This window comes from Microchirus variegatus, assembly GCF_963457635.1.
Source record: "Microchirus variegatus genome assembly, chromosome: 1".
In the NCBI taxonomy this organism is placed as follows: Eukaryota; Metazoa; Chordata; class Actinopteri; order Pleuronectiformes; family Soleidae; genus Microchirus; species Microchirus variegatus.
This window is the reverse complement of record NC_139802.1, coordinates 3,053,632-3,081,016: the sequence shown is the minus strand read 5'-3', so window position 1 is coordinate 3,081,016 and position 27,385 is coordinate 3,053,632. Positions and strand designations below refer to the sequence as shown.

General features: G+C 39.5%; 3 protein-coding genes across 3 annotated transcripts; all 3 read left to right on the top strand.

Annotated features, from left to right (window-relative positions):
• Positions 1-7,659: 7,659 nt before the first annotated feature.
• On the top strand, positions 7,660-10,883 carry LOC310927375 (mpv17-like protein). Its single transcript, XM_083889670.1, has 6 exons — positions 7,660-7,688; positions 7,943-8,125; positions 8,223-8,572; positions 10,027-10,097; positions 10,303-10,332; positions 10,440-10,883. Exons 3-6 carry the CDS (start codon positions 8,236-8,238, stop codon positions 10,557-10,559), a joined length of 558 nt encoding a protein of 185 aa, XP_083745796.1. The 5' UTR covers positions 7,660-7,688; positions 7,943-8,125; positions 8,223-8,235; the 3' UTR covers positions 10,560-10,883.
• A 1,077-nt stretch (positions 10,884-11,960) lies between these two features.
• Positions 11,961-15,635, top strand: rpl18 (ribosomal protein L18). Its single transcript, XM_083889658.1, has 7 exons — positions 11,961-12,023; positions 12,635-12,721; positions 12,828-12,935; positions 13,742-13,840; positions 13,939-14,062; positions 14,556-14,625; positions 15,503-15,635. Exons 1-7 carry the CDS (start codon positions 12,021-12,023, stop codon positions 15,576-15,578), a joined length of 567 nt encoding a protein of 188 aa, XP_083745784.1. The 5' UTR covers positions 11,961-12,020; the 3' UTR covers positions 15,579-15,635.
• A 3,303-nt stretch (positions 15,636-18,938) lies between these two features.
• On the top strand, positions 18,939-25,790 carry sphk2 (sphingosine kinase 2). The gene is made up of 7 exons (XM_083889392.1): positions 18,939-19,516; positions 21,669-21,818; positions 22,349-22,443; positions 22,532-22,647; positions 22,989-23,192; positions 23,352-24,942; positions 25,706-25,790. The coding sequence occupies exons 1-7, from the start codon at positions 19,060-19,062 to the stop codon at positions 25,766-25,768; spliced, it is 2,676 nt and encodes an 891-aa protein (XP_083745518.1). The 5' UTR covers positions 18,939-19,059; the 3' UTR covers positions 25,769-25,790.
• The last annotated feature ends 1,595 nt before the right edge of the window (positions 25,791-27,385 follow it).

The following is a 27,385-nucleotide window of genomic DNA, read 5'->3' as shown; positions in this document are numbered from 1 at the left end:
ATTTTTACGAGGTGAGGACATTTTGGCCGGTCCTCACTTTGTTTTCATTCAAATCACTTCCTTAGGTTGTGAACATGCTATACTCTGTTTTTAACAGATGTCCTCAATTTGGTATAAAAAAAGAACACACACACTTTTTGCTCTGGGGCTCCACCTGCAGACATATTATGGTACTGCACCCAGTAGTTCTTTATGTCATAAAGTAGATATATGTTATTGTGTTGATTTATAAAGCGAAAATGCTGGTCCTCACTTTGTCGTACGTGTGTGTGTGTGTGTGTGTGTGTGTGTGTGTGTGTGTGTGTGTGTGTGTGTGTGTGTGTGTGTGTGTGTGTGTGTGTGTGTGTGTGTGTGTGTGTGTTCTTGTACTTTTGGCATACTGAGGACCAGTGAGGGTTTTTAACCAACAAAGTGAGGTCATTTTTACGGAGTGAGGACATTTTGGCCGGTCCTCACTTTGTTTTTATTGAAATCACTTCCTTAGGTTGTAAACATGCTATACTCAATTTGTCAAACAAAAAAAATTCACATTCATTCAAAAATTTTGGGTCAAATTGTTTTTTCAAAATTTGGAAGACATAGTATAGTATGATGTTTTTGTCAAATTTGGACCAAAACTTTTTGGTCAATTTTTTTTTTTTAATTTTGGTCGACAAAGTATAAGTATGATGTTTTTGTCAAATTTTCGACCAAAAATAAAAAAAAATAGAAAAAGTTTTCCAGCCCTTTTTGCTCTGGGGCTCCACCTGCAGACATTGTATGGTACTGCAACAAGTAGTTCTATATAGATGTCATTCATGAAGTAGATATTTGTAATTGTGTTGATTTAAAAAGTGGAAATGCTGGTCCTCACTTTGTCAGCAACCCAGTCCTCAGTATGCAGCAAGTACAAGAATGTGTGTGTGTGTGTGTGTGTGTGTGTCTTTGCACTTCATGGATGTCTGTTCACAAGCACAAAGGCTCACAAACTATAGACAAATAAGTAGTTTTACAAAGTATTTATCAAATGTATTCCCATTATAGATATTTTTATACCACTTACACCAACAATATTTGACACACACATATACACAAACAACTCAAATATCAGTTACAAACTTAAACATGGTCATGTCAACGTCTCTGTGCAAAAATGATCATGATAACGTGTTGTATTTTTAATGACGGTACAACATGTTTTACCTGACAAACACATTTGATATTTACCTTAAAGCAAATCCCTTGTTATTCTTTCTCATAAATGATTGAATAATTACTTGCTGACACAGCTTTAAATGTGTCGGTGACAACAGTTGATGTAGAACAGATATTAGTTTGATGTAATATGAGACTTAGGAACATGAACAACTTTGTAGTTTTAACACATTGTGAAAGCTCCAAAGAAATACTGCCTGTGAAAAGTTTGTAAAATAATACAATGATATTAAAAATCACACTATTAGCTGTAAGGCTTTTTTTGTTTGTTTTTTAAGAATCTGCAAACTGGAACATTTGATCATGGAACATTTTGTAAATTGTGTGTTCTTATTTTTGGTCTTTACCGTGAGCTTATTGCTTGAGATTTAACCAAAAGCATAAAGGAACATAGGCTGAACATCAAAACACACGCTGAGCTCTAATTGTCAGAATAACTCATGTGCACCCAAAAGCAGCGTCATCCTCCAGAGGAAAGGTGGATCGTGACTTACGTCGCTCGGGTAAAGATGCTCTGCTCTGCACAGACTCGACGACGACACGTTCTTAGCAGTCGGGCGACGTCCTCCTCTCTTTGAGGATATCGGGAAACAGCCAGTCATTCTCATGCGGTGGAGTTGGTATTGGACGATGGTCAGGATTAGAAGGAGGCGCACAGAACGACTGAGCGACTCCCTCAAAAGGGGTCAAATGTCTGTTGTTTTCACAGTTTACCTGCATACAGTGAATTAGTTGCTCGGGTCGTTGGTATGCGGACGCGTTGTAGTGGCAGCCGATCGGCACCGAGAGCTGGTTTTGTGTGACATCCGAACACTGGGATGATCTGAAATTGTTGAATTGTGTCAATTCCTGACAGCTATGTGTATATTCACAGCTCTGATAGTGTAGGCCCTCCGTCTCTGACGTGTTGCCGCTGCACGTTCTTTGTGTGAAGCTGTCAGACTGGTTTTCCGCGCTGACCTCTTGACCCGCATCATCATCATCGTCATCTTCTTGGCACGCGCAGATACTTTGGAACGCTCCCACGTCCAGACTGCCTCCGACGTCCTTGTTTCCGACGCTGAATAAATCCATTATGTCCGCCCACGGACTCTCTGCAATGTCAACGATGCTCTTCTGAGACTGCGCGCAGGTCGAGATGTCCGTGAACATTTGGATGGAGAAGTCGCAGGAGTCGAGAGACAGCGGAGACAGATCTGGAGAGTTCTGAAGAGCAGTGTCATCTGGGAGGTCGTTGATCGACTCCAGTAGACTTTCATCAGTGTAGTTTTCAGTATGAAAGTCATCTGCCATGTGGTAAAAGTCTGTCTCTTCTGGAGAGCTAACAGACGGGAATTCGTCCAGTTTATGTTTTCCACTCTCCTCCATCTTTCTTTCGTTGGCCTGGTTGACTGTTTTAGAGGCGCTGCTGTTGGCCTGAGATTTTGGAGGCTGTTTCTGATGATGCGGCGAGTCTGGGCGGTTCTCTTCGCCGACCTCAGTTTGTCGTTGTGAGTCAATAGAGGCCTCACTTCTTGACTTTGAGATGCCACCTTCTTCCTCGTCAACGCTGCGTTTCTGTGGCCTGTGTAACGGGCTCGCGGCCGTTTCCTCCCGCGACTGCAGCGAGGTTAAGGTTTTCTCCTCGTCCTTGAGATAAAGAGCTGATTCGAGTCGGTGGTTTGCCGCCTCTACATCTGCAAACTTTCTGTTGAGAGAGAAAGACGTGATTTATAGTCACCATGCATGAGAAAGTGGCTCCTAAAGCAGATTTTTGAGTAATACATAAAAGGGTTTGCATGCAAGATTATTTCTCATCCACGTGAAATGATGCTGCTGATGTCGCCACCTGTTGCCTGGCAACTTCATAGTGCTGTATTTTGTTGACAGAGCCAGGCTAGTCCTTGTTTACAAACAAGATAATCATCCATTCATCCATTTTCTACCGCTTTATCCTGACATAGGGCGATCGGAGGGGTCACACCCTGGACAGATTGCCTGAGACAAACCACCATTCACTCCTACTACAAGATAATCAGTTAAAGGTGCCATATGTAAGAATGTGGCCAAAAACGGTTACTACATTCAAATTCAAAATACCTTAAGGTCTTTTAGGTTTCGATTCCTGACGTAACTGGCAACCCGTGGTTGCTCGGCAGCTGAGACTCTACTGACTTGCAATGATTGGTAGACGGCGGTAGGTGGCGCCACATGCCAAAAACATGATTTCAAAACATAAACATGATTTGCAGTCTGCAAAAGATTTTTTTTAATGCAAATATTGCTGTTGTTGCTTTAGATTTATTACATAATGCACCTTTAAATTCAAATTCACCATGAAGACACACCGGTGGTATAAGCTGTCATCTTACTCTCAGCGAGAAAAACATAAGTAAATGTTGTGTTTATTTTTAAGGGGACGCCGATGATGAGTTTGGGCACCACTGCCTCGACAACTGTTAATCTGATGACGCTCCTCACCTCTGGATCATGTTGTGCAGAAAGCGTCGATGGTTGACCTGCCGTTTGGACGGCCGGTTCTTTCGTGGTTTCTGCAGGGTCCTCATCATGTGACCCGCTGCCGAGGTCACAAACGTGTAGAGGTCGCGACCCCAAGGGACCCCTTGCTCCAACCCGGGCTCCAGAGTGACGGAGACAGACGGTCGCATCATGGTCGCTGAGGGAAGAGATGGTGCGAGATAAGAAAATTGTTTTCAGGCGTGATTTAAAGTGAATTCTTCTCATTTATCACTCATTTCAATCAATCAAACAATACTCGTATGCAGCAGCTCCCTCCTTCACTCATTTCTTGCTCCACCAGCCTCCACCTTTGCAGATCATTCCAACAGGCACAAAAGTCTTATTGTTCCCCAGTGTCTTGGGTTCATTCTCCCTCTTTGGATTAGTGTGATGCTTGGTCAAACCAGGGCAGAGCCATCAGCTCTAAATCTGTCTACATTAGTAGTGATAGTAGGTACTTTGTTAAATCTTTGTTGGTGTGATGGTACAGACATGGTAGACACATAAGAAACAACTATTTCACTACTACGACTACATTAGCGTTATAGAGTTGGAAACGGTATTCTAGAGATCCAGTGATAAAAGCAATAAGATTTACGACTGCGCGAACACACGTTGACTCTCTCTCACACACCTTTTTAACTGCATTACGTTTATTTCACAGCTGCTTCTTGACCAGCAGATTTAATCAATAAACAGCTGTAACATAAAAGCCACTCACACTACATCAGTGTTTCCCAACTCTGGTCCTCAGGGAACGCGGCCATGCCATGTTTTAGATGTTGCTCTGCTCCAAAAATCACCTGATTCAGATGAAACTTTTAACAAAAGTTGAAACAAAAAAAGAATTTTATTTTTTTTAAGACAAAAGTTGAAACATGACATTTTTTGGAGAAAAAAATTGACAAAATTAAACAAATAAAAAATTGAAAAAAAAAGACAAAAGTTCTATCTATAAATCAAAAATATATACAGTATATATATATATATATATATATATATATATATATATATATATACATATATTATTATTTTTTTTACAAAAGTTGCTTGATGATGAGCTGACGATTCATTTGAATCAGGTGTTTTTGGAGCAGGGCAACATTCCCTGAGGACCAGGGTTGGGAAACACTGGTCTACTACATGACAAATATTACTTTATTTATGTATTTATTATTTTACCAATGGAAAGAGTAAGACACAGACAGCAGCTGCTTTTTTCTTTATATTCTTGTCTTGTAAAATACATCAGAAAAAGCATCCTTACCTTTCTCCTCCTGAGGCTGCTGCTGGTGTGAGCTGAGGACTGAGGAGGTGCTGCTTTGATTGTTGCTGTCTGCTTGTGCTTCTGGGCACAAATGAAGTCAAGTGACATAGGCGCTCAATGCAAACGCACAAAATCTCTTCTTCTTCTTCTTCTTCTTCTTCTTCTTTTTTTTTTACCCCCAGCAGAATGAATGGAATCCCGTTTGACAAATTGATAGTGGAAGAGGAAGCGAGACACGATGAGAGGCTCTGAAAAGAAGCAATTATCTGAGAAGTCAACCGCTGGTGGAGCCGTGGGCACACGTCTCCATTGTGTGTCAAACCAAAGGCAGCTTGTTAAACACTGACACACACAAACGCATCGGTTGAGGCGCTTTAACAAGCTCTTAATTGATCAGCTTAATCTCTGGCCCTAATTATCACATTCTCAGAGGGAAGAGCTAAGATGGTTGCTAGTGCCTTTAATTGACCTTTTCAATTCAATAGCTTACCTTCCAAGTGCAGAATTTTACATATCTATGGCTGCAGGTGGGTGAATGGGCCTTTTCTCACAAATGACACAGCAGAGAAAGGCTTTTTAAAAAAGAAGAACAGATTTACAATCCTTTCTTTCACATTCTGATCACATTTTCTATGAATTGTTTAAAAAACAACAAGAAAAACACTCAATTTCTTCATATACTTTGTTACTGGCTCAATATTTTGTTTAGTTTGTAAGAGACTGCTACTTAAAGGTGCATTATGTAATACATCTTAAGCAACTGGCCATAAAATCCTCCTAATATGTCACAGAGACTCAGGAATAATGTTCATATAACAAACTGAACTCACCAACAACAACAGTACAGACAAAATATTTGCATTAAAAACATTTTTTTTGCAGACTGCAAATCATATTTATGTTTAGAAATCATGTTTTGGCATGTGGCGCCACCTACCGCCATCTACCAATCATTGCAGTCAGTAGAGTCTCAGCTGCCGAGCAACCATGGGTTGCCAGTTACGTCAGAAAACGAAACCTAAAAGACCTCGGTATTTTGAATTTTGAATGTAGTAACCGTTTTTGGCCACATTCTTACATATGGCACCTTTAAATACGGTAAAAAAAACACTGCTTTTCTCATATCGTTTTCCCACTTATGATTGAACTCAGTTTAACCTAGAACACTTTTGCTCAAATTCAAAACACCATCACTAACGCCGTGTGATTTTTACCCGAGATAATAAATACACCCAATAAAAAATACTCAAAATTTACTGGAAAATTAGGAATTTGGGAACAAAACATGTCTAAAAAAAAATATTTTGGCAAAAATGTGGTTTTCATGAAAATCACATAAGTTTATTTGCTCGGGTGAAAACCACCTGGCAATGGTGTTCTAGGGTTAAAGTCAATTATTGTTTTATGCTCCATTTTAGTCTAGGTGTTGTTTTCTTTGTTCTGTGTTATTATTGGGTTTTGTTCAAATTGTACATTTTAATGTTTCACATTGAGTTGCCCTGATGAATGTGCTTTTAATGTGTTGTTATGGTTTTTGTAACCTTATTAATATTCCATAACACATTTTATTTCATGTACTTTTAGTTTACAGTAGTAATAGTTTTTTTTTTTTAAGTTTTTTTTTTAAATTATTATTATTGAAGATCCAGTGTGTAAAATTTAGATGAATTATACTTATCATTCATAACCAGAGGCGATTCTAGAGTCTGTAGGGGCCTTAAGCAAAAATTCCCAGGGGGCCCTTCCTTCCAACAACGTTACAAATAATCTGACACCAACTAAAAATGTATGAATTCAATTTTTTTTTTTTTTTTTCGAAATGAATGAAATAACATGGAAAAGCCTTGTAATTAAAAGGTTTGTGAAAATATAAATGTAAAGAACAATAAAATACTGTAAATAGCTTTTAAAAAACTATATAAACTTAGTAAAAAAATACATTACACTGTAAAGAACCCACATTATAAAACAATATAAATATATAGAACAATAAAATACTGTAAATAGCTGAAGAAAAAACATATATAGAAAGATATGCATTACACTGTAAATAATCCTCTTCATTTCCTATTGCAAATCGCCCATTGTTGTTTAAGGGGGACGGGGAGGCGGCTGCTCACTGCACATTTCAGTAAAAGCAGCCCTCAGGCTCCGAGTGTCGGGGGGCCCCCTATCAGCTCAGGGCCCCAAGCAGTTGCCTGCCCTGCCTGTTCACAAACTGCGCCTCTGTTCATAACCCCAGGATGAGCTTTTTATCTTTATATCAGAGGCCAGATCAGCTCTAAGTAGACCATCATTTTTGACCACCATGTTTTTCCACTGGCACACAATTGACAAACTAAACATATTTAGAGTTTTGATGCTGACTGAAGGCTATGCATCGATTCCCCAACACACTTAAGGAAGGCTGAGGTGAGGGGAAATTCAGCTGCAATGTGCATTTCAGCGATAATAGTTACTACATTTTACCCAAGGAGCCTTTAAATGTTTTTGGAAAACTTCAATTTTTTAATACATTTCTGCCTCTTTAAATAGAGACACTTATTTTTCTTATTGTGCTAAAACCGAAGCCTGTGAATCTCAACCTCAGCACAAGCGTGGACGCAGGAGTGGCATCTATTTATAGTGACACCACGTGTGTTTCTGAGCAAAGAGAGCTGCATTGAGAAAGAGCAAAGAGCTTTCTGGCGTCGTCTTGACGTCAAACACTTCACTCAACTGGACTGTGGTGAGCTGCATTTACTGTGCTGCAGAGACATGAGTGTGACTTTACATGACGTCGTGTAGTGAATGCCATTGTGTCACAAATCCTGTGTATTCAGTGGGTTCATTGACAATACAAATTGATTTAATTTAATTTAATTTAATGTGTGCACACAAATTCGACACAATAATCGACTGTCAAACTGCGCGTTATTGCTGTGTGTTGGTTTCTTCTTTATCATTCCCTACATGTGCTATTTTCTTCCCATTCCTCTCCAGAGTGCTGATAAAGGACTTATCACACAGTTCCTTCCTACAACAGTGGCAGAACTTTGACCTGCTGAGAAAACCTCACTCACTTCACCTCAGTTCGTCCACGTTTGGAGACGAGAACCAATCAGAAAAGTGTTTCTTTGGTCTGGGAAATTGAAGGAGAAGGGGAGGACAGGACCATGCTGACAGGTAGGTTTGAACACCATTTTGTGCACCACAACCATAAAGATTATGTTTTATTTTTTGTTGAATATCAGTTTTACTGAGTGTTACTCTCTCTGATCAGGTTTGTCGTCATCATGAACCGGACATGGGCTTTGTTCAAGGCCCACCCGTACATCAGCAACGTCCTGGGATACACAGCTCTGTTTGCTTCAGCCGACGTGATACAGCAGAGCGTGCTGGGAGGCAAACGCGCCGCCGCCGGCTCCACATCAGAGGGTTCCACCGGCATCGACTGGCGTCAGACGGCTCGAGTGGCGACGGTCGGCTTCTGCTTCCACGCCAACTTCAACTATCAGTGGCTCAGGTGGCTGGAGAGGATGCTCCCGGGGGGCGGAGTCAAGGCGGTGACGGGGAAAGTTGTGACGGATCAGCTGGTGGCAGCACCGCTCACCATCAGTGCCTTTTATATCGGTGAGTGTGTGAGGTGGAAGGTAACGAAATACATTTACTCAAGTTGCTGCATTGAATACTTTTTTTTGTGTATTTTGTATTTTTTAAGTACAATTTAAAATCAGGATTTTTTTTATTTTACTTGAGTACGTATTGACTCAAGTATTGTACTTAGTTACTTTATAAATCCTATCCGTTACTGAGTAAAAAATAAAAATTCAGCACAATGAAGACCTACAGGGACTCAGGAATAATGTTCATATAACAAACTGAACTCACCAACAACAACAGTACAGACAAAATATTTGCATTAAAAAACTGCAAATCATGTTTTATGTTTTGAAATCATGTTTTGGCATGTGGCGCCACCTACCGCCGTCTACCAATCATTGCAGTCAGTAGAGTCTCAGCTGCCGAGCAACAACGGGTTGCCAGTTACGTCAGAAAACCAAACCTAAAAGATCTTGGTATTTTGAATTTGGATGTAGTCACCGTTTTTGGCCACATTCTTACATATGGCACCTTTAAAGTACACTTCAAATGAACTACTTTTTACTTCTACTTGAGTAGTATTTCATCAAAGTATTGGTACTTTTACTTGAATACAATATTTTAGTATTTGATCCACCTCCGACATTATGCAAATGTGTAACCCTAGTGTCTGTAGATTAAATAACAACTTTATTTTAGGGGATGTTTGGTGTGAAATGGTATTCAATATGTGACCTGTTTTACAAAAACACTCTTTGATGGTGGTTTTAATGAAATTTATTGGTGATTTCAATCGTGTTCTTCTCATTTTTAGATGTTTTAAAAGGTGCATAATGTAATAAATCTAAGGCAGCTGACCATAAAATCCTCCTAATGTGTCACAGAGACTAAATATTTGCATTAAAAACAATATTTTGCAGACTGCAAATCACGTTCATGTTTTGAAATCATGTTTTGGCATGTGGCGCCACCTACCGCCGTCTACCAATCATTGCAGTCAGTAGAGTCTCAGCTGCCGAGCGACCACGGGTTGCCAGTTACGTCAGAAAATTCAAACCTAAAAGACCTCGGTATTTTGAATTTGAATGTAGTAACTGTTTTTCTGGCCACATTCTTACATATGGCACCTTTAAAGTACATTTCAAATGAACTACTTTTTACTTCTACTTGAGTACGTTTTCAGATGACTTTGTCTGTAGATTAAATAACAACTTTATTTTAGGGGATGTTTGGTGCGAAATGGTATTCAATATGTGACCTGTTTTACAAAAACATTCTTTGATGGTGGTTTTAATCATGTTCTTCTCATTTTGAGATGTTTTTTAATTAAGACGTGCATCTTATCTAAAAGCAAAATGAAAACTGGTCAAACGCAACAGGCCTCTTCAAATGTTTTTTTTTTATCTTCTTGGAAAATTAACAAAAAAAAAACATTAGCAGCTACATCAAATTTAAAAGAGGTTTTAACGATGCACCCCAAACAGGTTTAAGTTTACTTGAAAACAAGAAGGACCCACTAGAAGATTGGAGACAGAAATTCTGGACATCTTACAAGGTAAATGACCAAGTTGAATATTGTCCTTGTTTAGAACACAGTCTATGTTACTGATATCTATCTATCTATCTATCTATCTATCTATCTATCTATCTATCTATCTATCTATCTATCTATCTATCTATCTATCTATCTATCTATCTATCTATCTATCTATCTATCTATCTATCTATCTATCTATCTATCTATCTATCTATCTATCTAGACTGGAGTAGTATATTGGTCAACAATGCAGGTGAGATATTTGTTATTTTGTTATATTTACTTTCACAGACATACACACTGTATATTCTACAGTGCATGAACACTTTTTTCCCACTATATCTCTCGCATGATTTTCAGGCAGTGAACTTTGCCCTGGTTCCCCCTGTGGCACGGACAGCGTTTCTCGGAGGCATCGCGCTGACTTTCACAATCTTCCTGTGCCACCTCAGACAGAAGGACAGCCACAAACTCGAATGAACCAAAGATCATCAACAACAACAACAACAAAAAACACATAGACAACATTAGATTTGGTTTGGACGCAGTTTGGCTGCAGAGTCAGTAGATTTCATTAGGATGTGGTGACATTCTGACGTCAGCAGATGATCTCAGCCCTTGTTCTCTGTCTTATTTCAACTTCCCATGTAAGAAAGATCCACGCAAATGTGTCTCATGATGTCTGATGACTAACGAAACAGCGACATTATTTCTGTGTCACTCTTTCAGTCATACTGGACTATGTTTGTCGTTGTCGCACATTGTTCAATTAAAGGCAAAAGAAAATCTGTTGTTTACATATGTAAATGGTGTGGAATGTAATTCCACTTTGAGTATTTTTGTCTTAGATGCAAATTAAATCATGTTAATAACTAATGTGTGCCTTTAACATCCATCAAGAGAAAACCTTTTTTATTAATGAGATAAACTGTTTATTATACAGTTGTATTTCTCACAAATTGAAAAGCCTTTGCACATGATCTGTCATTTCCTTCAGGTAGCTCATTTGGTCTTCATGTATTTCTATGTATATTGTATAATAATGTATCATTTAGTATGATAGCCCTACTGCAGAGCAAATATTACAGTTATATGAATGGATAGCATTCTCAGAGGCCTAATTAATTATCATAAAGTTCTGCTAAAAAAATTTGTTTACATGAGTTTATATGAAAATGTGCAACCACCACTGTGGGAGCAAATAGGGATCGAAATAACCAAGACAAAACATATGAAACCTATCTAGGAAAAGTATAATATGGGTGATGTGTGTTCATAACAACAACATCCTAATAGTATAAATGTACAAATTAAACAAAAAGAATCGTTTAAACCAGTGTTTCCCAACCCTGGTCCTCGGGGAACTCGGCCATGTTTTAGATAAGGCCCTGCTTCAAAAAAATTGTCAGATGAAACATTACATTTTTGATTTAAATTTTTTACAAAAAAATACATTTTTGAAAATAAAATAAAATATAATGTTTTATTTACTTTTTTATTATTATTATTATTTTTTTTACAAAAGTTGAAACATTACATTTTTGGAAAAACAATTGAGAAAAGTTGAAATATAAAACATTTTGGGGGGAAAAATTGAGAAAAGTTGAAAAGTTTTTTTTTTATTTTTTTTTTATTTTTACAAAAGTTGAAATATACATTTTTTGGAGAAACAAATTGACAACAGTTGAAACTTTTTTTTTTTTCTTTTTTTTTACAAAAGTTGAAATACCAGGGTTGGGAAACACTGGTTTAAACGATCAGTCACGTCGGTCTCTCCTTCTGTTTCCACCAGTAGGGGCGCCATGCTAAATCCTCACAGGTGTTTTGACTTTGTTCTGCAGGAAGTGCGTGCTCACTAGCCAATCAGAAACGCGAGATGTCACAGCATTGTTTATCGCGAGACCTCGGCTCTTCCTTTTCCCTCTTCGCTCTGAGTCCAAGATGGTAGGTGCCGCTAGTAGAAATTTTCAACCACGATAACTTCAGTATCCACGATCATCCTCTGAATTAAACCATCTTATGTTGTTATCGACAATCGTTAGCGTCTCTGAACATCAGTTGCTTTACTGTCCATTCATTATTTCGTGCTATTTAAGCATGTACTCAGCATTAGCTTACTCTCCCTGGTGCCGACATTAGCGCTGTAGCCGCTTCAGTCCTTAAAGACAAGAAATGTGACCTGGTTCTGTTTTTCGAACACGCGATACTACATTTAATCACAGTCTATATAATTTTTAACTCGCATTGAGTTCTTTTAAGTCTTTGAATACGTGTCCGCTGAGCAGCATAGTTATGCTAGGCTGTATGTCATAGCAGTTAGCATCGGTGTATCAACGTGTAAACCGGTGTGTTCGAGTGCCTGTTTTCACTGGCGATGTAAAGCATGTTAATAGTTGCATTATATCTGGTCGGTGTCAGACTATCGTGTGCAATAACTACACTCATATGCCTTCGATTAAGAACTTATGGCAACGTTAAATATGGAGCTCTAATATACTGCTTCCTTATTAGTAGTAGTTTGGGTTAGGTTAACATTCGTCTGCTAACTTTTAAAGGGAGTTGACATCAGACACAACAAGGACCGTAAGGTGCACAGGAAGGAACCTAAGAGCCAGGATATCTATCTGAGGCTCCTGGTCAAGGTAAGTTATTAACACGCATGCTCCACTCAGTAGTGATCATTTTCATGTAGAAATAAAGTAGTGCTTGTTTTTTTCGTGATCTAACCACCCTGTTGATGTCTTACAGTTGTACAGGTTCCTGTCCCGTCGTACAAATGCTACCTTCAACAAGGTTGTCCTGAGAAGGCTCTTCATGAGCAGGACTAACAGGCCACCCATCGCCATCTCCCGCCTGGTTAGTCTCGCTCTCCTCCTCTTGTTCGCCTCAAACTGGGGACACATGGTTATATTTTTTTTGCCCGAATTTTACCCACAATTGACAGTTGGGCAGAGTTTACACCAGTCGGCACTAGTTGGGGACAGTTGGCATGGCTACTTGGCACAAATATGTTAGTTTGTGAGGGGTATAGACTTGAACGTTAGAATTTAAGAGCTGACTCCAGACACATTGAAAGTGCTGATGACAATGAAAAAGAGTAGTTTGGATACTAGAAGTAGCATCAGAAGACAACATGAGGTAGCGGGAATATCAAAACTATCGCTTTCGTAGGCATGATGGCTCTTGTGAATTTGCTGCGTTCAGTTAGTTTAGCAAATCATGTAGTCTGTGATCCATGGTGCGGTCTATAAATGTGTGGTCCCTCAGTCATTCAGTCACCATAAAAGATCTGTCTAAACCAGTTGGTTAGTGTGTACTCCCAAGTCTTTTCAAGTTTCCAAGTTTGTTCTCACTGTAGTGTTACCGCTGCAGCCATTTGATGTCAGTGGTTTACAGCAATCGGATGCACTTATTGCATCCCTTGTTTGGTCCTGATGTAACCAGTCTACCTTTGCTTTTCAGTTTTAAAGCCAATTTAATTTGTTGAAAGCACTGCTATCTGATCAACTGCTTAATGACTAATCCCCATATTTTGGCATCTATGGTTTAAAGGTTCAAATGGTACGATTAGTGTAGTTATTTGATTTCCCCAGAAAAATACATTTTTGAAAGAAATGTAAATTGTGTATGAAACTGAAATTTAATTTGACTGATTTTCCCAGATTCGTAAGATGAAGTTAGCTGGCCGTGAAAACCAAACTGCTGTGGTTGTTGGAACAGTCACTGATGATGTCAGGATTCAGGATATCCCCAAGCTGAAGGTAAATTATCTTTGTATAGTGTTTTCCTCTCTAAAAATGAATAGGCTCTTTACGCAGCATTGTTTGGTAATTCTAAACAAAGGTCTGTTATCCCACAGATCTGTGCTCTGAAGGTAACTGCTGGTGCCCGCAGAAGAATCCTGAAGTCAGGTGGCCAGGTGATGACCTTTGACCAGCTGGCACTGGCTTCTCCCAAAGGACAGGGCACAGTGCTGCTGTCAGGTAACAAAACTTTGCTTGTTTATACATAATGCAGAGGTATCAAGTACTAGATATAATTGTAGTCATACAGCGATGAGTTGAGCATTACAGTAATAGGTTTCACTCTAACACTTAAACTGTCTGCGTGGGAAAGTTTGACCAAAAGAATTGCCATTAGGTCACTAGACAATTGTAATATTATGGTTAGCATTTTCTGTGTTAATACGTTTGTCCATTCACATTTATTCTTACACGGGGCCAAATTCACAAGTATTCAAAATGTCATGTTATGCAAAATATAAAAGAAACCAGAATTTAAATATTTTTGTTCAATTTCAGTGTTTCATTAGAACAATGGAGTGAAACTCATTCTTCCATCTGCACTTAAGTAATAAGCATACAAATAATAGTTAAGTTGACATGTTAAAGAGACTTGAACTTGAAAATGTAAGATTTACCTAATGAATGGAAGCATATGTCCGTTTACAAAATTTTTCTTTTTCCTAATATCCAGGACCCCGTAAAGGCAGAGAGGTGTACAGGCACTTTGGAAAGGCCCCTGGTACCCCTCACAGCCACACCAAGTATGTATACAGTTGATGTGTTGGTACTGAAGTATATTTGAGTAAGGCTGCCTCAGCAATAGATAAAATTGCTCCAGTACTTTGATCTGTGTGATGTGGGACTACCTCAGAGGTCAAGGCAGAAGATAAGGTTTTCTTATGGAAATGACAGTAAAACTGGTTAAGACAATTTTGTGTTCCGATTAAACTAAGGTCTGCAATATTATGACATTACCATAATAACATGGGTCTATTTACATTTAGTCGTCAATTTGAAAGAACCAATTTTTTCTTTTAAATAATGTTGCTTCAAAGACCAGTCTGCACAGGGAAATTGTTAGTGTTTATAACTGAACCTTACACCAATGTAGTCTGTCAAGTGTGTTGGGTAGGTTTTTTTTGTAATAGTCATAATCACAATGTTATATACATGTCCTTTGCCAAGTAGGATACATTTTTGGACACACATCTGAGATTGCTATTGTTGAAAGATAGATATATGTTTGAATTACGTTTTGTGAATATGGTGTTATGGTCCAAGGAGAAAATTATAGATTAGTGGTGTAATGGGTCGAGCAAAGTCGGCTATAGACTTAACAAAACAGATTTATTCCCAGTTAGATAATTTTCTCTGATCCTCTTCTTCCTCACACACTTCAGAAATATATTATCTAGCAAAATTAGATGGTGACGGAGGGAGAGATACTTACTACTTGACTCTACTTACTATTTGTTTAATATTCAATGCCTTACACTTGCTGGTATACAGTAGTACAATATTTAAGAAGTACCACCAGAGGAAGCTACCACAGTTTGTGAACCATTGCTCTAGTATATAGTTGCATGAGTTTTGTGTTTGGTGCCATCATCTTAAACAAACCTTCTTTCTGTTTTCCAGGCCCTATATCCGCTCCAAGGGCAGGAAGTTCGAGAGGGCTCGTGGTCGCAGATCCAGCTGTGGTTACAAGAACTAGTGTCGTTTTGTTTTCCATGCAATCTGATACAAATAAAAGATCGGCTGTACAAAATGAGTCTCTCCTTTTTTTTAATTAATTTTTTTATTGGACAGTATTGAACGGAGTGTGACAGTGTGACATGTCATTGTTTACATATTTGTTTTTCCTCTCCACGTGAACCTGGATGAGGTTTTAACGAAAACGTGAATTGACACGTTTTAGTCACATTTGCAATGAGTTGTCCTGGAAAAAAAAAAACACGAGTCGGTCAGGAAGTGGTCCTCCGTCAATGATTGGAGAATGTCCGTGGGTGTCGCAATGTTTTCCTTATCGCCATTGGATTTCCTCTGCGCCGCTCAAAGCTGCTGCTCCTGCGTCTCCAGACACTTCCTGCACCGAGTCACAGTTTTTACAGCAACCGACTATCAGTCGTCGCGAGGGGAGGCAAGATGAGGTAACTGTCGGCTCCTGCTTTCTTTGTCGTATTATAACCCCCGTCAGCTCCCCCTAAATCTCATTTCGGCGTAAATGCAACCTTTACTGTTCGGTTTGCGCTCGTTGGTTTTGACAGACTAGTCAAATCGTCTGTTAGCTAGTGTTGCCATGTAACGTTATCTGCGCAAACTTGGGGACCCCAGTAAACCGGACAAGAAATTCGATGTGAAAAATGTCGTACGGAACCTTTTCGGTGAAACCCATTGTGTGGAGACGCTTTTTAAGGTATTTGTTTAAATTCACCAAGTTGGTTTGAACACGTTAACTAAATGTTGACCAGCAAACGGCTAGCCTCCGCTAACCGTTACCCCTGTTGTCAGTCATCACTCAACTGAATTCCTACATAAGCTAGCATCTGCTAACACCTTGGTTTTGTGTTTACCAGTGGTATTTGCCTATTCTAAAATTATATTAATAACAAAGCTACGTGTGCTTATGAATATGTCGCCAAGCTCCACGTGACTTTAAGTGTTTTTACGTACAGTCAAATGAGTTAGCTGAGGTCCGAGCCTGTCAATCTGCTAGCTAACGATAGGTTAAAGTTCAAAGTTCCAACGCGTTTACGTTGTATCATAAGGATTATTAGATTATCTGGCAACTGTGTAGACGTGTAGACTTGCTCCTGGCCTCAAAACACGAGCTGACAGAAACTTGGTCAAAATACCACAGTCAGTCAACAACTGCTTCATTGTTTTGGAGACAAATTTAGCCTGATATTATTGTTTCTGCCTGTCCCCGCCCTGCATTTCAAGGACGTAAGGTGCAACAATGGGCATCAGTGGGCTCCTTTTTTGTGCTTTATCGCCACAGGACATCAGCCAAGAAACGCTTTTTTGAACTGAACCACTTGCATAATGTCAATATCCAGCTCTTATAATCAGTATAAGAAAGTTGTGACCAGTTTATTGTAATTATTTTTATTTTATGCATATTGTGTGATTGTCCTGTACTTGTACTTTGACACACTGAAGTTTAATAACCTGGATCCTGCTGGCATGAAGCGTTAACATGCTTTTCAGCTTTACCGATAAACAAATATTTTGATTATATATGAAGGGATACCATGTATTAAATTAAATTAAATTAAATTAAATTAAATTAAATTAAATTAAAGTAACGTATCTCAGTTATGTTGAGTTGTTTAAGAATTAATGTAGGGCTGCAACTACTCATTATTTTTTCCTCTGTGAACTGAGCAATTGTTTGGTCCAAAAAATGTTGATCGGTGTTTCTCAATGATGTCTTGTAAGAAATGTCTTGTTTTGAATACAAACAGAAATGATTTATTTAAAAAAAATGTCTTTTAAGAGCAATAATTGATCATCAAAATAGTTGACAGTTGATTAATAATCAATTAAGCAGCAGCTCCAAATAAGACACTGTATTTCTGTATAAATAAATAAATAAATAAAAAATGTATCAGGCCCATAAATGTATTTCATTATTGGGAAACACGTTTGCATGCAAACACACATTGCTAAATTTCTAAAAAATCCATTTCTGTTCTGCTCCGCATTTTTGCCAAATCTCAATCCCAGATTCAATCGCATTAGTGAATCCCCTTGAATAAAAAGCCACTGTGGTCATTTTTTAATGCAGCTTTTCATCTAGAATAATGTGAGTCAGCAAATCAGACGTATGACTGTGCAATAGTAAAGACACACCTTAGGTCAAGTTGCATGATGGAACTTTTGTCTCGTTTCACCCTGTGACTGGTATCGCTTCCTCTTCTTGTGGCGGTCCTCTTTGCTTATTGTGTGACAGGAAAGAATTGTTCATTGTTCTAGGGACAGAATCTTAGTAAATTAGAAGGCTTTCTTTTAATTTATACACGTTTATTGTTCTTTGATCTGTAATGTCATTCCCTCATCCTTCTACTTTTAAAAATGTCCTGTATTTGGATGAAACATTTTCTCACTTTAGCTGTTCACTTTTTTGACTATTGTCCTCCCCTGTCCTCACATAGGAAGAGAGATCTTTGGGAGGGAACGTGAGGCTTGACTCATGACATAAACCAAGGACCCACCTGGAACCATCTACTTGTTTGTCTTTTGTTTTGTTTCAATTTTTTGTTGTCTTGTCTCTGCCTGTCTTTCCTTGTATTCACCCACTCTTGTGCAGAGCAGAAAAAAGAATTACAGGATCATTTGCTTGAAGGAAACTTTAATGAACCACACTACTGTCCAGAGGACCGACCAAGTCACTCCTCTTGTCTGCCTCCTTATATCACTGAGATTAAAGATAGCAATAGTGGTGTCAAAGGTCTTGTAAAAGCCTTTGACAAACTTACATATCTTTATGGCATTAATTACAAGCAAAGACAGCACTTATCATGCAACGTGCTTTACATAATGTTTCATTTTGGTTGTCTAAACAAGGTGTGTGTTTTTTGTCTTATTAATTAATCAATTTTTCAGTGCAACTAAGAGTGTTGGATAATTATTTAAAGACTTGTTTTTTAACGCTAAGTAGCTGCTCCGCTGCCTTAAATTATTTTTGCAATTAGTGGCTTTAAGGTGTATTTTAAACTCACTTTGTTTACTTATGCAATATTTTTGAAAGAACACTTGTTTAAATGACTGCTGTTGTAGTGGACACTTCACCTTGAAGTCCTGTTGTCTTTGAATGTATTGAAGTAATGCCTGTCACCTCTAACTGTGATGCAAAGACTTTAACAGTTCCCTCCTTCACTGGATAAACACGCTACACATATAAACATTTGAACTGGAAGATATTCTTTTTCTTTTCAAAGGAAGACTTCTTTTTGAAATGGACAGATGGGAACAGGAGCTTTTTTGTGACTGTATTTCTGGAGTTCAAGCACTGAAGAGAGAAACATTTTGAGATTTCAGGGATAGAGTTCTCAGAATTGCATTCAAATACAACTTGATTTTTTTTTTTTTTTGAGTTGCTAAATTACTCTTTCCACCTCTAACACGAGGAAATACATCCCATTGGAGATATTTTTTTTCCCTGTTAAAAATTGCCCACTTGAAAAGTGACGATGCGATCTCCAGAACCCCTTTCACCTCGTCCAGAAGAAGCCCTCCTTCATGGCCAGTTTGCGAGCTGGGGATCGGGCAGCAACAGTAACAGCTGCCCCAACAGCCCTGGTGGTCCGGGTGTACTCTCCCCAGCTGCCTCCCCTACTGCGGCTCCAGCTTCCAACTATGCCCTGACCCTCACCCACACCCACGTACATATCCAGCGCTTGTCACCCCGACCGGGAAAGGAAGCCCGTCTCCTGCTACCTTTATCGGAGCTAGTGGGCTGCAGCTGCCCTCGCGCCCCCGCGCCCCCTCTTCTGGTGCTGTACTGGTACCCACCAGGGAAACGACGGAAAGGTGTGTCCCGGCGCAGGCAAGTGAGGGCCTACCTCGCAGAGAGCAGGCAGGAAGGTGAAAGGTGGTCGGCCGCTGTGCAGTGTCTTCTTAGAGGTGTGACCGTCACTGCCGACACGGGTGAGTGCCTGTGTTTTACTTGAGTTACATCGTCATCAATTATTTTTGGGAGGCTGTTGGGTTACTTCAGTTTGAATAATGCATCATGGTTTTTACTTGCCACAGGCTCTCAATGGAAATTCAAGCTACATAGAGTATGTATTATACCTCTCTGCTGTAGTACCGCCACATTTTAGATGATGAGTGATATTTCAAGTAGCTGTCAGATTTAGTTCTCTGTATGTCATGGAAATGTACCTGCAGATTTATTTAAAGATGGATGTGTATCACCGTCAGGTGTGCTACTTGATCTGCTGGTTGTAGTTGATCTCAAACATTTTATTTATTTATTTATTTGTTTATTTAACAGGGGCAGTGCACGGCTCTCAGCCTTACCAGAATTAGCTACTAGCTAAATTTCATCTGTAGTCCCTGGGCAGGGAAAAAACAAACAAACAAAAAATATAAATCTAACAAAGACTAGCATATACAAACAACAACGATAACACAGTTACACACTCTTAAAACACAATACAACACAACAATAAAAATAAAATCCCAATGTCAAGACACAATAAAACCATGTTAAGATACATCACAAAAAAGATTACAAAATAGTGAGATAATGTTTGAATTTATGGTTGTTGGGTGCATAATTGAGTAGATTTAATGACTTACATTGGTCTTAGATTAATGACAAAAAAAGGTGCTAAACAGTCCTATATAATACACCATTTCCTATATAATTATACATGTATACTTTTGATATATATCAGTAAAATTCTGGAAAATCTTGAATTAACAGTAAAAAACACATGATTTGTTATGAATTGAATGGAATAATAATCTGTATTTTTAGTGCTTGTCTGTAGGATTTACTGTATCTCATTGTAATGTTTGCCTCTGAGTCAAGTCTTGAATTCCTGTTGTTCATGCCTCTTTGATTTATGCCTCCTTTGTAAACACTTACTAAGTATGGTGGAATGCCACAGTGACCAAAGACCTTTTCCAAGTCACAGATTTTCAAATTATAATCAAGGAGAGTTGAGCATTTCAGGGTTTATTTCACAAACGAAAAGAATGATAGCATGAAGAAGATGTGAGATTTCCTTATGTAATGTTGTCTTTAGTTTGAATTACCTTGGTTTGTTTCATTGACTTCATCTTATCGTCTACATCTCTTACCCTCTCATGTTTCATTCTTTCCTCTTTTATGTCCTGCACACACAGTCTGTATCATTTGTTGAGACAGAAAGGTTGGGTCCTTTGCATCTTGTCACCCTGTCCCATGCACTGTGTGCCACTCAGCCTTTAAAGTCATGTATGAAGATAGAGAAGTCACAGTCAGTTTACTTTCTATATGTGTGTGTATCCAGAATTTCTACTATTTCCCTGTCTTTCCTCCTCTTTAATCCTTTACCTTTAAAATATCTTAAATACAATATCTCCTTCCCTCCATAGTGATAGTGGTCCTTTCAATTCTCCCAGTCCTCTGTCTGTGTCCAGTTTGCTCCTGTTTCATCATTCATCCTGTTTGCTTCATTTTTTGCCAGACCTCTGTTTGACCCCTCGTTTCTCTTTCACTCATTTTTTCCCCCACATAGTCTACATTCTTTCTAGTTAACCGGTTTCAGTTCACTGTATTTCTGAATCACTTGTGCTTCTGTGAGCCTCTGTGAATTGTGGTGCTTCTAGAAGCGAGCGTTACAATTTCGCAGAGGCGGAGGATTTTCTGCAGGATTGCGTTAGTATAGTTTGTTGCATAATCCAGATTATCTGAGAGTACAGTCATATCTACTTCCCTCTCCCACTGACAACCATATCACATTTCTTTTCATTTAAAGTCCTCAATGTAGATGCTGTTTGTTTGATTTCTAACTCACTGACACGTGGCCTGATACAGTGTCTTATCACTAGAACACAAAGGTATATGAAACTAAATGATAAATGATTTACCTCTGCACACAGGTGTCCTTGACCATGTATATGAATTTAAATTGTTGATAAATGCTCTCTTGAAAAATATGTTGCCTCATGTTTATCTTTTTGAGGTGAAATCAGGATAACTGTACTGTACTGACAACTTATCTTATGTGCCAGTTGCCTACCTTTGTAAATGCAGTGAACTTTCTTTGCTTTAACATGCTCTTCTCCATTCTTTTTTTTTATGAAGAATTTTCACGAAGTCTGCTACCTCGTCCAAGGCGACTACTGTTATTGGTCAATCCCTTCAGTGGGAGAGGCCAGGCCATGCAGTGGTGTCAGACCCACATCCTGCCAATGATCAGAGAGGCCAACATCAGCTACAACCTTATTCAGACAGGTAACTCCTCAAAGCCAAAGGCAGATACACAGTTAAATAAAACATTCTTCTTACTGTATGGAACAGGTTTTCTATATTCAATTTTGATTTTTTTTTCTACATTTTTATACTGCACATTTTTTGTTTTCATTTATATTCATAATGCTCTATTGTCTCTAATTGTGAAGGACCCTATTGAAATATGTTATTTATTTGTTTTTGCTCTTAATTCATAAAGGTTCATACTGTGTTCTTGTTAATATACTTGAGTTTCAGTTTCGTTCGGTCAGACAGAAAAATGTGTTTTTTTAATCTGTATAAAACAGGAAGCAATACAGTACATGTCACATCTAACACACGTGGCCCTTCTGAGGAAGACCACAGGTAGTGTATCAAAAAACAAATTTTTCTGTCTGACTAAATGTAACTTAAGCCCATATGGTGCCTTATATCTGCACCAATGACCAGAACTGAATTCCTGGTATTATGAAAGCTTAACCTGGCAATAAACCTGATTCTGTTTCTGATTTTGTTTCTGTAATCTGTCCCAGAACGTCAGAACCACGCACGGGAGCTAATCAGAGAGATATCACTTCCTGAGTGGGATGGCATTGTCATTGTTTCTGGAGATGGCCTACTGCATGAGGTATTTTGTGCTTTTATACCTTTTATATTCAGTGTCCGCCAATATGATTTTTGTAATTTTGTGATATTCTGCGTTTGTTTTCTTTTAGGTCCTTAATGGACTGATGGAACGTCCGGACTGGGAACTAGCAATAAAAATACCTGTTGGCATTCTGCCCTGTGGCTCTGGGAATGCACTGGCTGGCTCCATCAACCACCATGCAGGGTAAGGATAAATCTGTATCTCATTTATGCTTCTGTGTTTTTCTGTTGAACAACTTCACGTCTCGTGGTGCTGGTGTGTTGGTTTAAAATTGGTACTGTAATATTTTGTTGGTTGTGTACATTTTACACTGTTCACAGTTTCTTCAAGTCTACTCTTGTGAACAACTTTTCAACATCATGGGTGCATGGATGTATTTGGTTTAGCTTTGTTATGTACTTTGTTATGTACTCCAAGATACTGTTGATACAGTTCCCTCTTTATTTAAGTTTTTTTGGCTTAGTTTTTTTTAATTTTTTCTTCTTATTTTTATTTTTTATTTTTTATTAATAAATCTCCCTCAGGTATGACATGTGCCTTCGGGAGCCTCTGCTTTTGAACTGCTGCTTTTTGCTAAGTCGAGGTGGTATTCGACCCATGGACCTGGTGTCTGTGACAACAAGCCCTGATCCCTCCAACAACAGTCGCCCTGCAGCACCCAGGAGACTGTTTTCATTCCTTTCTGTTGCCTGGGGTTTTGTGTCTGATGTGGACATAGAGAGTGAGAGGTGGGCGTTATGATCACTTGTACTCCATTTTTGTTGTATTCCCTATTCTTAGCATAAATCACATTCTCTTGTTTATGATATGTTATATTAAGTATTGCTTGATTTCACAACACAAGCTTTACAAATAACTAAATAACTCATAATTTGTATTTATTGCAGATATCGTGGTCTGGGCTCAGCCCGCTTCACCCTCGGCACCCTGGTGCGCATAGCTTCTCTTCGGTCTTACAAGGGTCGCCTGTCCTACCTGCCGCCCTCTGTTGTCACCACATCACCAGATGATACACCTCCTCCGCCAAGGAGACCGCTCTCCCGCAGCATCACAGAAGGTCTTGAGGGCTTCTGCCGCACACCCATCCATCGCACCTGCTCTGACATGGGCATCAGTGAGCAGCGAAGCCTGCGCAAGGGCGAGGGAGAAAGGGAAAAAGAAGAGCGGCAGAGAGAGAGGGAGAGAAGACGGGAGAGGGCTAGGGGAGGAGGAACCGGCGTGGTGAGGGCCAGCAGCTTGGCAGAGGACAGAGAGCGCGAGGGGGAGATGGACATGGAAGCAGAAGAGGAGAGGTCAGGGACGAGTTCAGAATCAAATGAAAGGGATGAATGCAATATGGGAAGGAAAGAAAGATTGGCAGGGATAAAGGATGAAAGAGAAGAGGAGGGAAGAGTAGAGCAAGACTGTAGTGAGATGGAGGAGGGGGATAGGGGGAAGGATGGGGAAGGCAGTGGTGGTTCTGTAGAGGGAGAGGGAGGGTTGCACGCAAGAGAGCTGGGAGAGAACTATGGAGTCGACATGGGCCGAGAGGCAGATGAAGAGCCAGAGGGTTCTTTCACTCACCAAGATGACACTCGGGAAGCCAGACAGTCACTGAGAAAGAATTCAGCCCCTTCCAGCCAGATAGCCAGCACTCTTATTAACAAGCCGCTTGGTCAAGAGGAAGAGGCCGAGTCTGGCACTTCATACGGAGTAGAGGACATGGATCTGAATGGAACCTACTACCAGAAAGAACCCTACCCACTAGACGTTGCTCGTGAACGATCTCTCACCATCTCCTCCCCCTTTCGTCACTCTCCTTTCTCTTACAAGCCCAAGAACCTGGACCAAAACCAGAATGCCTCCAGGCCAAGGCCCCTCTCCCTCCTTCAGCACTCCAACTCAAACTCTCTCCCTCCCAAACTCCCCTCCCTCTCGCTGTCACTTTCTCCCACACCGCCTTCTTCCCCATCTTGTGCCTCCCCGCATTCCTCGTCCTACCTTGCACCTCGTCCTAACACGCCAAACTCCCCCTCGCCCTGCGTGCGCACACCGTCCTCATCCTTTAACTTTGACATTGCTGAGCCTGCAGGGCCCTTTAGGAACCGTCCTTTTGTCTCACTACCTTCAAATCTCCCAAGGGATGACTTGTTACCGCCCCTCGACCAACCCCTACCCACCAGAGACTGGGTCACCATAGAGGGGGACTTTGTCCTGGTCCTGGCCCTTTATCAGACCCACCTTGGGGCTGACCTCCACGCTGCACCTCAGGCCAGGTTTGACGATGGACTGATCCACCTGACCTTTGTGCGGGCGGGAATCTCCAGAGCCACTCTACTGAGATTGTTTTTTGCCATGGAAAGAGGAACCCACCACTCAGTCAGCTCGCCATATGTGAGCCACGTGACCTGCAGGGCCTTCAGGCTGCAGCCTCTGTCTACACGAGGAACCCTCACTGTGGATGGAGAGCTGGTGCCCTATGGGCCGCTTCAAGCACAGGTCAGAAATGGTGATGAGATGGAGTGTGACACTTATTTTATTTGTATGTGATTAACCGGAGGGACGAGCAGATACAATACTCACTATCGGTCTGGTATTGGACAAAATTGCTGGATCAAATATCAGAAAAGCAAAATCCATTATGATACACAAACCATAAATATAGTGTGAATGCTTCACTCCAGACCAGTGTTTCTCATACTCTGGATATGGGGGCCAGCTTTTGAATATGGCAAATTACCATGAGCAAATTTGCAATATAAATTATAAAAGAGCAAATGTATACATACTACAATGCTCCTTATTATTGTCATTGCCATTTCTGCAACGCATGGTATGTGTTTCAGTTGGTAAAACAGACATTTCCTAGATACAGTATATACAGTATGTTTGAAAAATGAACCACAATATTCATTTTATGCAAGTGTTATTGAAAACGTTAGGCAGAAATCTTACGTAGAAGACAAACAAATTGGTATGGGAGTAGTATGTTAGTATATTTTGCCAGTATTATGTTAAAATATATATTTTTGCTGTTATGGTGGTTTACAATATGCATAAAAGCGGTTTATTTGTATTTTATAAGCTTTTACTGATTAAGGATAATTATTTATTACCTTGATTGATTGTGACATGTTATTTTTAATACAACAAGAAGGTGTGTCATATCTCCTGCAGATGTACTGTATGTATTAATTCTGTGGTGTTAATTCCTGTTTGTGTCTTCTTTAGTAACATCTTCTGATCTTTCAATATTTTGCAGGTTCATCGTGGCCTGGCCCGTCTCATTGTTGGCGACTCCGGAGTTAAGATTACCAGATTCTAATCAAGAATCGGTTGAGATGACTGACAGACACAGCACTCTACTGAATTACGTAATCTCTGTTGCCATCCGTACTCTGAGAGGCGGAGAGGGCATGTCTGAGAGACTTAAAATAGCCTAAATTGCAGAAACTGTTGTTCTGTGGTTTAATGAAAGGGATAACCATCCAAGTCACGCATCATTGGAGCATGACTGCAGGGATTAATGTTTGAAAATGGATGAAAAATGCGCGTCATTGCACAGCTGTTGGATTACACTCGGCATAGGCTGAGAAGCATTTAAGCTGCACATACTGGGATAATAAGAGGAAAGAACAATCAAATGTTTGTGGGATTTTTTTGTGCAGAGAGTGCATGTGTTGGATGTATACATAGTATGCATGCATTGAAGCACTACCTGTTTTTTTGCCTTACATTGAGATGGAGAAGAATCAGATTAAATTCTTAAAAATTCTTAAAAAACTGAGTTCTTAAATATTAAAATCTATGAAAATATTGGAGATTTGCTTGTCCAGACCCCGATAAAAACCTACCCGTTAATATTTGTGTCCTAATGTTTGACGATTAAAAACTTCTGGCCCTGAAAGAATGCCTTATTTGACACTTGACAGTACAGTTGTACTTTTTCCCTTTCTTACTTACACCTAAATACCTAAATCCTCTTAATCTCTATTCACCTGTCAAGAGCCCTCCGTCCTCTTCCTCAAAGCTATGCTTATGTTCTTAGACATGCTGGTAGACCAATCTACCTACCATTATGTTTGAGCATGCTGCTCCACTGTTTTAAGCATGGAGAAAATGTGGATGACAATTAGCTTCAATGACAAGTTAGCTGATAGGGAGCCGCAAGATGAAGCTTTTCAAGATCATTACATGGGTAAGAGCAGTGGAACCGTTGAACGGTGACTGAAGTTTTTACATCAGCTGCCTCATTTTTCTTTGCCAGTGGATGTACAATGTTGATGTCAGTGATATGTGATAAGACTTTGCAGAACAATGGACATAAAAATGTCTTAACAAAACAAGCTTCTTTGCCATTGTTTTAGACGCTATTTTCAAGAAATCTTTCATAATTACAAACAATAGTCCTTTCCACTATGCTATATCTACAGTCTATCACTGTTTCTGAGTAGTCATCTTTGGAAGTGTAACTAGAGGACATTATATGTCTGTTAGGCAGCATCTGGTGCAGTTTTTTGCACATTAATTGGAGTTGGAGCCGCACAGAAAACCACAATACTAGAATGCACAGTAAGATTTAGGGAGCGTAGAGTCTGATACAATCTTTTTTTGTATCTGAATTCAATAGATGCACTAGTAACCAAGTCCAGATGCCATAATACCAAGTAGTAAGTTACATTCCTAGTCAGAAATTGATTTGAACACTTGTAGCTTGTGAGTTGTAGAACTGACTGATTAAAAAATGATTTGGAAACTAAATGTAAACAAAGAAACTATAAAAATCTGGCAGCTCTCTGTTGTTGGATCAGACTTCTCATCATGCGACAGGGAAAAACAGGAAAAACTATTTGTTTAGTGAAAAATGACTCAGCAGCAGAGACAAGCTCTTTGTGTAAGTGAACGATATGGGTCTCAAATTAAAAAAAATGGCTTGAGAACA